We start from the raw sequence: 12,020 nt of genomic DNA on the forward strand, positions 1-12,020 counted from the left end.
CCCGTACATATGCTGTCTACAAGAGACCCACTTCATACCTAGGGACACATACAGACTGAAAGTGAGGGGATGGAAAAGGATATTCCATGCAAATGGAAATCAAAAGAAAGCTGGAGTAGCAATTCTCATATCAGACAAAATAGACTTTAAAATAAAGACTATTACAAGCGACAAAGAAGGACACTACATAATGATCAAGGGATCAATCCAAGAAGAAGATATAACAATTGTCAATATTTATGCACCCCGCATAGGAGCACCTCAATACAGAAGGCAAATGCTAACGGCCATAAAAGAGGAAATCAACAGTAACACAATAATAGTAGGGGACTTTAACACCCCACTTTCACCAATGGACAGATTATCCAAAATGAAAATAAATTAAGGAAACACAAACTTTAAATGACACATTAAACAAGATGGACTTAATTGATATTTATAGGACATTTCATCCAGAAAAATCAGAATACACTTTCTTCTCAAGTGCTCATGGAACATTCTCCAGGATAAATCATATCTTGGTTCACAAATCAACCCTTGGTAAATTTAAGAATATTGAAATCATATGAAGTATCTTTTGCAAGCACAATGCTATGAGACTAGATATCAATTACAGGAAAAAATCTGTAAAAAAATACCAAACACATGGAGGCTAAACAATACATTACTAAATAACCAAGAGATCACTGAAGAAATCAAAGAGGAAATCAACAACTACCTAGACAAAAATGACAATGAAAACACGACGACCCAAAACCTATGGGATGCAGCAAAAGCAGTTCTAAGAGGGAAGTTTATGGCAATACAATCCTACCTCAAGAAACAAGAAAAATCTCAAATAAACAACCTAACCATACACCTAAAACAATTAGAGAAAGAAGAACAAAAAAAATCCCTAAGTTAGCAGAAGGGAAGAAATCATAAAGATCAGATGAGAAATAAATGAAAAAGCAATGAAGGAAATGATAGCAAAGATCAATAAAACTCAAAGCTGGTTCTTTGAGAAGATAAACAAAATTGATAAATCACTAGACACACTCTCCAAGAAAAAAAGGGACAAGACTCAAATCAACAGAATTAGAAATAAAAAAGGAGAAGTAACAACAGACACTGCAGAAATACAAAGGATCATGAGAGATTACTGTAAGCAACTATATGCCAATAAGGTGACAACCTGGAAAAAATGGACAAATTCTTAGAAAAGCACAACCTTCTGAGACTGAACAGGGAAGAAATAGAAAATATAAACAGAACAATTACAAGCACTGAAATTGAAACTGTGATTAGAAATTTTCCAACAAACAAGAGCCCAGGACCAGATGGCTCCACAGGTGAATTCTATCAAATATTTAGAGAAGAGCTAACACCCATCCTTCTCAAACTCTTCCAAAATATGCCAGAGGGAGGAACACTCCCCAACTCATTCTACGAGGCCACCATCACCCTGATACCAAAACCAGACAAAGATGTCACAAAGAAAGAAAACTACAGGCCAATATCACTGAGGAACATAGATGCAAAAATCCTCAACAAAATACTAACAAACAGAATCCAACAGAACACTAAAAGGATCATACACCATGATCAAGTGGGGTTTATCCCAGGAAGGATACTTCAATATACGCAAATCAATCAATGTGACAAACCATATTAACAAACTGAAGGAGAAAAACCATATGATCATCTCAATAGATGCAGAAAAAACTTTCGACAAAATTGAACACCTATTTATGATAAAAACCCTCCAGAAGGTAGGCATAGAGGGAACTTACCTCAATATAATAAAGGCCATATATGACAAACCCACAGCCAACATCGTTCTCAATGGTGAAAAACTGAAACCATTTCCTCTAACAACAGGGACAAGACAAGGTTGTCCACTCTCACCATCGTTATTCAACACAGTTTTGGAAGTTTTAGCCACAGCAATCAGAGACGAAAAAGAAATAAAAGGAATCCAAGTTGGAAAAGAAGATGTAAAGCTATCACTGTTTGCAGACGACATGATACTATACATAGAGAATCCTAAAGATGCTACCAGAAAACTACTAGAGCTAATCAATGAATTTGGTAAAGTAGCAGGATACAAAATTGATGCACAGAAATATCTTGCATTCCTATACACTAATGATGAAAAATCTGAAAGAGAAATTAAAGAAACACTCCCATTTACCATTGCAACAAAAAGAATAAAATATCTAGGAATAAACCTACCTAAGGAGACAAAAGACCAGTATGCAGAAAACTATAAGACACTGATGAAAGAAATTAAAGACGATACCAACAGATGGAGAGATATACCATGTTCTTGGATTGGAAGAATCAACATTGTGAAAATGACTCTACTACCCAAAGCAATCTACAGATTCAATGCAATCCCTATCAAACTACCAATGGCATTTTTTCACAGAACGAGAACTAAAAATTTCACAATTTGTATGGAAACACAAAAGACCCCGAATAGCCAAAGCAATCTTGAGAAAGAAAAGCAGAGCTGGAGGAATCAGGCTCCCTGACTTCAGACAATACTACAAAGCTACAGTACTCAAGACAGTATGGTACTGGCACAAAAACAGAAATATAGATTAATGGAACAGGAAAGAAAGCCCAGAGATAAACCCACGCACATATGGTCACCTTATTTTTGATAAAGGAGGCAAGAATATACAATGGAGAGAAGACAGCCTCTTCAATAAGTGGTGCTGGGTAAAATGGACAGCTACATGTAAAAGAATGAAATTAGAACACTTCTTAACACCATACACAAAAATAAATTCAAAATGGATTAAAGACCTAAATGTAAGGCCAGACACTATAAAACTCTTAGAGGAAAACATAGGCAGAACACTCTATGACATAAATCACAGCAAGATCCTTTTTGACCTACAGAAATGGAAATAAAACAAAAATAAACAAATGGGACCAAATGAAACTTAAAAGCTTTTGCACAGCAAAGGAAACCATAAACAAGACGAAAAGACAACCCTCAGAATGGGAGAAAATATTTGCAAATGAAGCAACTGACTAAGGATTAATCTCCAAAATTTACAAGTAGCTCATGCAGCTCAATCAAAAAAACAAACAACCTGGGCTTCCCTGGTGGCGCAGTGGTTGAGAGATCGCCTGCCGATGCAGGGGACAAGCTTTCATGCCCCGGTCCGGGAAGATCCCACATGCCACAGAGCAGCTGGGCCCGTGAGCCATGGCCACTGAGCCTGCGCGTCCAGAGTCTGTCCTCCGCAACAGGAGAGGCCACAACAGTGAGAGGCCCGCTTACCACAAACAAACAAACAAACAACTCAATCTAAAAATGGGCAGACCTAAATAGACATTTCTCCAAAGAAGGTATACAGACTGCCAACAAACACATGAAAGGATGCTCAACATCACTAATCATTAGAGAAATGCAAATCAAAACTACAATGAGGTATCACCTCACACCAGTCAGAATGGCCATCATCAAAAATATCTACAAACAATAAATGCTGGAGAGGGTGTGGAGAAAAGGGAACCCTCTTGCACTGTTGGTGGGAGTGTAAATTGATACAGCCACTATGGAGAACAGTATGGAGGTTCCTTAAAAAACTAAAAATAGAATTACCATATGATCCAGCAATCCCACTACTGGGCATATACCCTGAGAAATCCATAATTCAAAAAGAGCCATGTACCACAATGTTCATTGCAGCTCTATTTACAATAGCCAGGACATGGAAGCAACCTAAGTGTCCATCGACAGATGAATGGATAAAGAAGATGTGGCACATATACACAATGGAATATTACTCAGCCATACAAAGAAATGAAACTGAGTTATTTGTAGTGAGGTGGATGGACCTAGAGTCTGTTATACAGAGTGAAATAAGTCAGAAAGAGAAAAACAAATGCCGTATGCTAATACATATATATATGGAATCTAAAAAAAAAAAAAATGGTTCTGATGAACCTAGGGGCAGGACAGGAATAAAGACACAGACGTAGAGAATGGACTTGAGGACATGGGGTGTGGGAAGGGTAAGCTGGGACGAAGTGTGAGAGTGGCATGGACTTATATATACTACCAAATGTAAAACAGATAGCTAGTGGGAAGCAGCTGCATAGCACAGGGAGGTCAGCTCAGTGCTCTGTGGCCACCTAGATGGTGGGAGGGACACGCAAGAGGGAGGGTTTATAGGGATATATGTATACATATAGCTGATTCACTTTGTTATACAGCAGAAACAAACACAACATTGTAAAGCAATTATACTCTAACAAAGATGTTACAAAAAAGAAAAGAAAAGAAAAAAAGAGCATAGGAATGCAGACCAGACATCGCACATGTATATACATCACTAGCCTTACTGAGGTGGGATCAGGTGAAAACATGACAAAATGAGAAGAGATTAAAAAGGGGGGTGAGAGACCACTGCTATGGACTGAATGTTTTATCCCCCTCCCAAAATCCTTATGTTGAAGCCCTAACCCCCAGAGTGGCTGTATTTGGAGATGTGGCCACCTAAGGAAGTTATGGTTAAATGAGGTCATAAGGCGGACCCCTGAGCCAACAGGATTAGCGTCCTCACAAGAAGAGAAGCCAGAGAGCTCGCTCATCCATCTACCCCGCTTCCTGTGCACACAGGCCAAGGAGAGGTCATATGAGCACTGGCCAGAAGGTGGCCATCTGCAACCCAAGAAGAGAGCCCTCACCAGACACTAACCCTGCTGGCACCTTGATCTTGGACTTCCAGTCCTGTGAGAAAATACATGTCTGTTGTTTACATCTGTAGTACTTTGCTGTGGCAGCTCTAGCAGACTGATAAAACTACTAAAGACTTCTTTACCCCCTGCTCAGCTGTTTCTTGGGCCGATCATGATTTTAAAGTTTTCTTAAATACAACTTTCTCTTCCTTTAATTTAGATTTATTTTCCTTTGCTCTAATATCAATGGAAATGCAAAATAGTATGGCTTTTTCCATACATCTACTCTTATTTTCTCACCTTTTTATCAATCTACTAAGCAATATCTAACTAGAAAAGATACCCATATAGCACTGAAAAAAAAATTACTGAAAAGCCAAAGTAAATTAAATTTCTTACTTATTCCTTTCCAAGTGAATAATATGCTCTTTTCCTTCAGCTTGAATGACATAAGATACCTAAATGCACAAAGGAGAAAAGAATAATAAAACACTATCTTCTAAATAACTTTTCAACAACAGAAATTCCATCCTGAATGAAAATAACTTGGTACTGACTAGAACTATTTTATGAAAGAACCTTAAATATACTCGTAAATCATAAAAATATACTCTGATCATCCCTACCTTCCTTTAATAAACTACTGTGGAAAACAACCTGCATGTTTATCTAAACTCTTCTTAAATTCATTTAAAATTGAGCTATAACTTAAGGGATTATTTTTACTAAGTCCATCCCTGTATTACCTATAGTATAAAGTAGTTCTTCCTTTCGTTTTAAATGAAATGAACCTCTTAGTTTCAAAAGATATTCCTTCGTTCTGGTTAGACGAAATTAATAGCCTTTTATGATTTTATATCTTCACATGGCTCAACACATTTCATCACTTCTAAACAGACTTTCCCCCCTCACGTGAACATCTTTGAAATCCGGATACATCGTACAGAGGCAGAGCAGTCTAACTGGTAGCACTCTGTTCCTTTCTTAATTAGTGGTACATTAAATAACAGTGTGATGAGGCAACTTACACTTACACATCCTCAGCTTGTGGGATCCTCTTCTCTACCTCAAACGCTAAAATAACTTGCCCAGTGACTCACTGTTTCATTAGCAAGAAGCACTTTAATGTGATCTCTAGAACCAGGGGATTCAACTTTGCCATAATTCTAATAAAAAAGACAGTCATGGAGGGACTCAACAAACAATAATAGTATCAGGAGTGTCCTCTTATTCTCCCTACTGTTTCTGGACTCTAAGTGAATGTTTTGCCAAGAAACAGCAGGATCTCCTTTCCTAGGGCACTTCAACATCTGACTTCTAAGGCCAAGACTGAGATCCAGGTCCTGGGGTTCTGCTTCCACATCCTGTGTGGGGACCTCAGGACTCTGCCATCTACCTCTTTCTCCACTGAGGCATCAAAAATACCAAGCTCCTTCCAACGCCACAGTTTTAGAGTGTGTGTTTCTATCCTTTCTGCTCTTGGACAAACACAGGACGTAAAAACATCACTGTCATCTCCTCCGAGAAGAATTCTGATAATCTGAGAATTGTTTTGTGATATTACATTCTTCCCCCAAACAGCTGCCTGGGTTGCTCATTCCCTTCCTTCTGGCCTTTGCTCTGCTCCAGGGTTACCTTCTTAGTAAAGTCTTCCCGGGCTATCCTATTAAAAAACACAAACCGTCCTACCCCCTCACCCCCACCCCCAATTCCAACATTCCCAACCCCCTCCCTGCTTTAATTTTCCCCATAGCACTTCTTACCATCTTAAGTAATCTCTATTATTAATCTATATTGCTTATTTGTCTCCTCCTCTCCTCCCACGAGAATGGAAGCTCCACAGGGGCATGGAGTTTGTTTTGTTCACTGCCATATCCCCAGTGCTTAAACAGTGCTTCCATGTCTTCCCCAAATATTTATCAGGGTGCATGCAGGACATTTACTACAATCCCAAGTATCTATGTGTGCAGTGTTGATAAAGGTCATCAGAGACACGATAAAGTAGAAAACATCGTCCCTGTGCTGCTAAGTGAAGAAAAGGGGGAAAATAACAATGAAAACACAAATTAATTCTACTCTAAAGGCAAAACAAAAATCAAAGAGTAGAATGTCCGGTTCAAAACAAGGAAAAATTACAAACTGTTCCACTGGAAGGAGATCTTAGAGTCATTTATTCCTTACTTATAAAGAAGTAAATGAAGACGAATGATCTACCCAATTCGTGGTAGCACCCAGAGGGAGGGCTAAAGCTAAAAGCTCCTGACGCTAACTCCAATGTTCTCTTCACTATGCCTAGTCCCTAAACAATGGACAAGCTGCCTTATCGTTAGAAATATATCGGCAATTCAGAGGTAATAAGCTAAACTCTCTATCCTTCATCACCTGTTACTGTTAAACTATAATAAAGTTAAATTATACTTCTATAAAGTTGAAGGGTTTGCAAAGTCAGTTGATATCCAAATATATTATTTCTGAGCTTTACAGTAAGAGAAAAATAGTATAAAAATTAATTTTTGTGCATTGGTTACCCTGTTAGCATATTATGTTTCTTCTGATATGGAGATAAAACTCATTTTTGAGCAAACATTCCCAGATATGAAATACATGCATATAACACACTACTATTCTCCAGTGTCAGTAAAGATACAGCATGTAGTACTCTACCTGTCACACACTGAGAGAGAGGTGAATTCTTATTCTTATAACAAGACCACTGTAACCATCACCAGTCAGGTAAGGGTCAGAAATCTATGTAACCAGCATCCTACCCTGGTCATAGAATTTTACTTAACTGACTATTTCATCCTCTTACGTTTCAAGTTGATTATTTTGTCTTTAAAAAAAAAAAAGCTATTAAGGATCAGTATGTCACTTTACTAGAATAATGTCCAATGGACACCAGTGCCGTAATCACTGGCTGACATTACTCACTGAACCAATCACTCCTGAAAATAACACCCTTGTCTTAAAAAAAGTGAAATTTAAATACATATATATTTCTCAAGAGATAACTTACCTGCTCTGAGTAGGGCCTAGGGGCTTCTCTTCTTTCTCTAGTTAATCTCCAAGGAGTTATTATTTCATAAGAAGAGAGATGGGAGGTCTGTTGAAAGCCTACAGAAAAGGGAATAACAAACATTATATAACAACTGAACCTGAAAAACTACATGTCCTAAAATACAATGGAAATCAAAAGCTGAATGTTCAATTCATAGAAAAATCATCTGATGTTCCCACACTAAAATATATATAGTTTTATACAAAGTTTTATAGGAAAATAGCAATATACTAGATAAGTATGAGGGGGAAGAAATGTATTTCTTAAAAAAGGATGTCGGCCTTTATCCAAACAGTATATACACAGCAATCATTTTCAAACAATTTTTAGCTATAAACCCTAATCCCTTGTCTTAAAAGAAATCTTAAGGCATAAACACAAGGAAAAAACTGCTCCGGTGGGGAAATGGAGGGAAGGCATCTAGAACATGGCACCGTTTACTACTGTCTCTTTTCCCACCCTCACCCAACATGAATGATACCCTGAGATGGTACGGGGATACTTACAATACGGTCAAGGACAATAAGAGGGAAAAGTTACTTTTAATGCCTGATGGATTAACTCTAATAAATACATACCTAACAATGTAGCAATTATCTCCAATGAAATTACTGCCACTAATCTGTCCTAAAAAGTTGAATAGATAAAATGTATTAAAAATAAAGTACTCAGAACCATCATGCAAGACTTCCTCCCAATTCCAATCTTGTATAGCTCATTACACAGTGGAGTCACGTCTGAGTGGGGCCTGGGTTCTAAACTCATCACTTGAGAGGGGAGAGGGATAAACTAGGAGTGTGGGATTCACAGATACACACCACTATATGTAAAACAGATAAACAACAGGGACCTACTGAAAAGAACCTGAAAAAGAATGAATATATGTATATGTATAACTGAATCACTTTGCTGTACACCTGAAACTAACACAACATTGTAGATCAACTATAATCCAATAAAATTAAAAAAAAAAAAAACAAGGACCTACCATATAGCACAGGGAACTGTATTCAATATCTTATAATAATCTATACTGGAAAATAATCTTAAAATATATATATATATATATATATATATATATATAAAACTGAATCACTTTGCTGTACACTTGAAACCAATACAATATTGTAAATTAACTATACCTCAATGAAAAAAAATAAGTAAATCTACCTAAAAAAATTAAAATGAAAATAAATAAGTAAATAAAACAATGAGCAGAAAGCCATGTTGATTCACTGCATTGAAGCAGTCAAGCAGGATTTATGTATAAATACAAAGTTTTATTGTTAGGTTTCCATTTTGTATTTTTGAAATTATCAAAGGTATTAAATAATCATATATTATTTAAAAAATAAGATAACTAGAAAAAAAGTAAAGTCATCACTTAAGCAAAATTTGGGTATAATTAAAATGGCCCATTCAAATCCCTTAGGAAGGCACACCCCATGTTGGCATCTGATACAGTCTCTCAATACATCCAACACATCTCTTCTTCCTCCAGCATAACTGCCAATGATGGCATGTCAGTTTGTTCAGAGAACTTGACGAAGTAGATGGTCACCATCTAAGGACCACGGATGAAAAACCTCTATCTCTATATATCTCCATATACCAAAACCACATTTGTTATGAGGAGGCTTGAGAATGGCATACACAAACAGAAACACTGAGGGAAGAATAGATTCACAGCTTCTACTCAGTGGGGATCAATTCAGGAAATAAATTCATTAAGTAGAATTTCTTGAACAGATAAATGCCATGAAAAGGAGGAAGAGGGGACCATTATAAATTAAAAGAGCCATATAACCAAATGCAATATCTGGACCTATCTGGATCCTAATTAAAATAAATTAACAGAAAAAAAAAATTCTGAGACAACCAGGGAAATTTTATAGATATGTAATCTGTATAGATATGTGATGATCTTGAGGAATTAGTATTAATTTTTTAAGTGTAATAAGCATATTGTGGGTAATGTTTTCTTTAAAAGTCCTTATGTCATAGAGATTCATTCTGAATATTCAAGGGCAACATGATATGACATCCAGGATTCGCATCAAAATAATCCAGTGTGCGTTTGAGGGATGAGATATATGAAACTATATTAAAACTGGGTAATGGGTACAGAGGAGTTCATTACTCTTCGCTCTACTGTTTTGTTATGTTTAAAATTTTCAATAGTAAAATAATTATTTTTTAAGTAGTTATCTATAGGGAGTGGGATGAGAGGAGAGACTTTTCACTTTATAAGCTCTGTATTATTTATAGTGTCTATGAAACATTACAATTATAACATATATCATATATATGAGACTATAAGATGTGTCATAACAAACATGTAAGTATCATAAGTAAATGTACCAAACTTGTTTAAAGCAGCTACCACGATGGAATAGAACCAGAGAGTAATGAGATAAGGACTCAGACTTTATTTCCTGTACTCATGCATGTCCGTATTGTTTGAATTTGTTTTTATAATGAGTATTTTGAAACCCCAAATTACCATTGAAATTAAAAGGGGGAAAAAGGAGTGTTTCTTCAATTAAAAAAGAAAAGCACAAACTATTTAAAGTACTGATTATCTACTATCTCAACACCTCCTGTCTTCCCATCAGCCTCATTAACCTCGCATCCAGACTATGATACCGTCTCACTCCCGCTCTCTCCTCTCCTTTGGATCCAAGTTCATTCACTCCTTAATTGCCTTATGCCTCTCAGATTTCTCAAATGCAAATTAAAATGAAGCATCTTCACCTAACCTTCCACAAGCTAACACTGTACATAAAAATGTCTATAACCTTGTCTAGTTTGGAATTTTTAAAGATACAATGTAAACAGGAAAATATAAATTAAATCTCATTCAGTACAACATGTCATACTAACACTCTGCAAACTCTTTACCCATCAACCCCTTAAATCTTATTAGGCATAACATACCATCTAAATGGGGCTTCACGTCATTACATAAAAATACCAGAAATAGACTCCAATACTCACAAAAGCAACCAGGGGCTGGCTGATCTAAGGCATACTTACGACATACTATGATAAAATATCCTTCAGATATTTGGAGTTGCCAAATGGGAGCCGTGTCAAAAGAAATCTGTGGCCTTGATAGAAGCAGGCTTCAAATCACTAAGTAGAAATATCCTTCATCCTAAATTAACTGAGGTACAGGACTATTTCCTCACCCAGAATAAACCTTTCAAGGACCTTCAGTTTTCTCAAATTCCTAAAAACACAAATTTCAATATTATCCTTAATATTTTTCTTTTAGATCATGGTAATTTGTTCAACTACTAAGACAGTCACTCTAAAAGTAATGGCAGGAACAGATGGCAGGAATAAATGCTTTCAGTGAGTTACAGAGGAGAAGCTCTGTGTGATAAAAAAAAAGTCAATCATCCTGTGCATTTATATGCAACTTCCTATGATTCTATAATTATTTCAAAATAAAAGATTTCTTAAGTAAATCCTTACAGGCAGGGATTAAAATGTTAATAGGCTCAGGCAACTCTTATACTAGAAGCTAAACAATATGCAACTAAACTGAAATCTTTTCATCACAACTCAGAAGCAAACATCACAGAGAAACAGAAATGCCTCAGAAAAGACAACTACAAATGAGCAGGCACATATTTAAAGAGCTCTCATTCTGAAACATGTTAAGTGACTTTATAAGGTCACATAGCTAGTTTCAGGCCAGGACTGAAGCTATGGATCTTTTACGAAGATGGTTAGAGAAGAATGAAAGTCCAATAAAGGAATATAAGACACATTCTACCCTTTCTCCCATTTTAATGCACAATTCTTGTTTTGAAAAAAAAATTAAAATGAACCTTTTATTTTTTAAAGGCTTTCAAAATTATACCGCCCCAAAATAACTTCTATTTACATATAAGAGCTGTTATTCTGATACTGACTTCTTGGTTTTAAAATCCAAGGATCCACTTTCTGAATGCCATAGGAGTTCCAAAACATCATAAGAAATGCACATATTTTGGTTATGTCATTGAAAAACAATATACACTGGTTGTATGAAACCCCTTCTTCCTGTATTTTTTCAACATTCCTTCATCCCTAGTCCTGGCTTATTTTTATTCTTTTTCCCGTTCATACCTTGCATAGATTTTCCCCAAATTCCTTTTATTTTTTGTTTTTAATTCCAAATAGTAGCACTTGCTCGTGGGAATCTAGAGATCAAGTTTCCCATGTCACTATAGAGAACGTGCATCAACAGTATTTGTACTATAAAGCTTCAGCCTCAGCACTATTGACATTT

General features: G+C 36.3%; 1 protein-coding gene across 2 annotated transcripts in view; it reads right to left on the bottom strand.

Moving 5' to 3' along the window:
- The window catches only part of ADAM9 (ADAM metallopeptidase domain 9), a 103,606-nt gene that overhangs the window by 85,572 nt on the left and 6,014 nt on the right, over positions 1-12,020 (bottom strand). Inside the window, exons 2-4 of one of the 2 annotated variants that reach the window (XM_067721425.1) lie at positions 8,317-8,365; positions 7,697-7,794; positions 5,080-5,138 (exon numbers count right to left, since the gene is read on the bottom strand). In XM_067721425.1, coding sequence (XP_067577526.1) covers positions 5,080-5,138; positions 7,697-7,794; positions 8,317-8,365 — 206 coding nt within the window. The remainder of the gene's footprint in view (positions 1-5,079; positions 5,139-7,696; positions 7,795-8,316; positions 8,366-12,020) is intronic. The other variant, XM_067721426.1, reaches the window with a different exon arrangement.

Source organism: Pseudorca crassidens, chromosome 21 (assembly GCF_039906515.1).
Source record: "Pseudorca crassidens isolate mPseCra1 chromosome 21, mPseCra1.hap1, whole genome shotgun sequence".
Classification (NCBI taxonomy): domain Eukaryota; kingdom Metazoa; phylum Chordata; class Mammalia; order Artiodactyla; family Delphinidae; genus Pseudorca; species Pseudorca crassidens.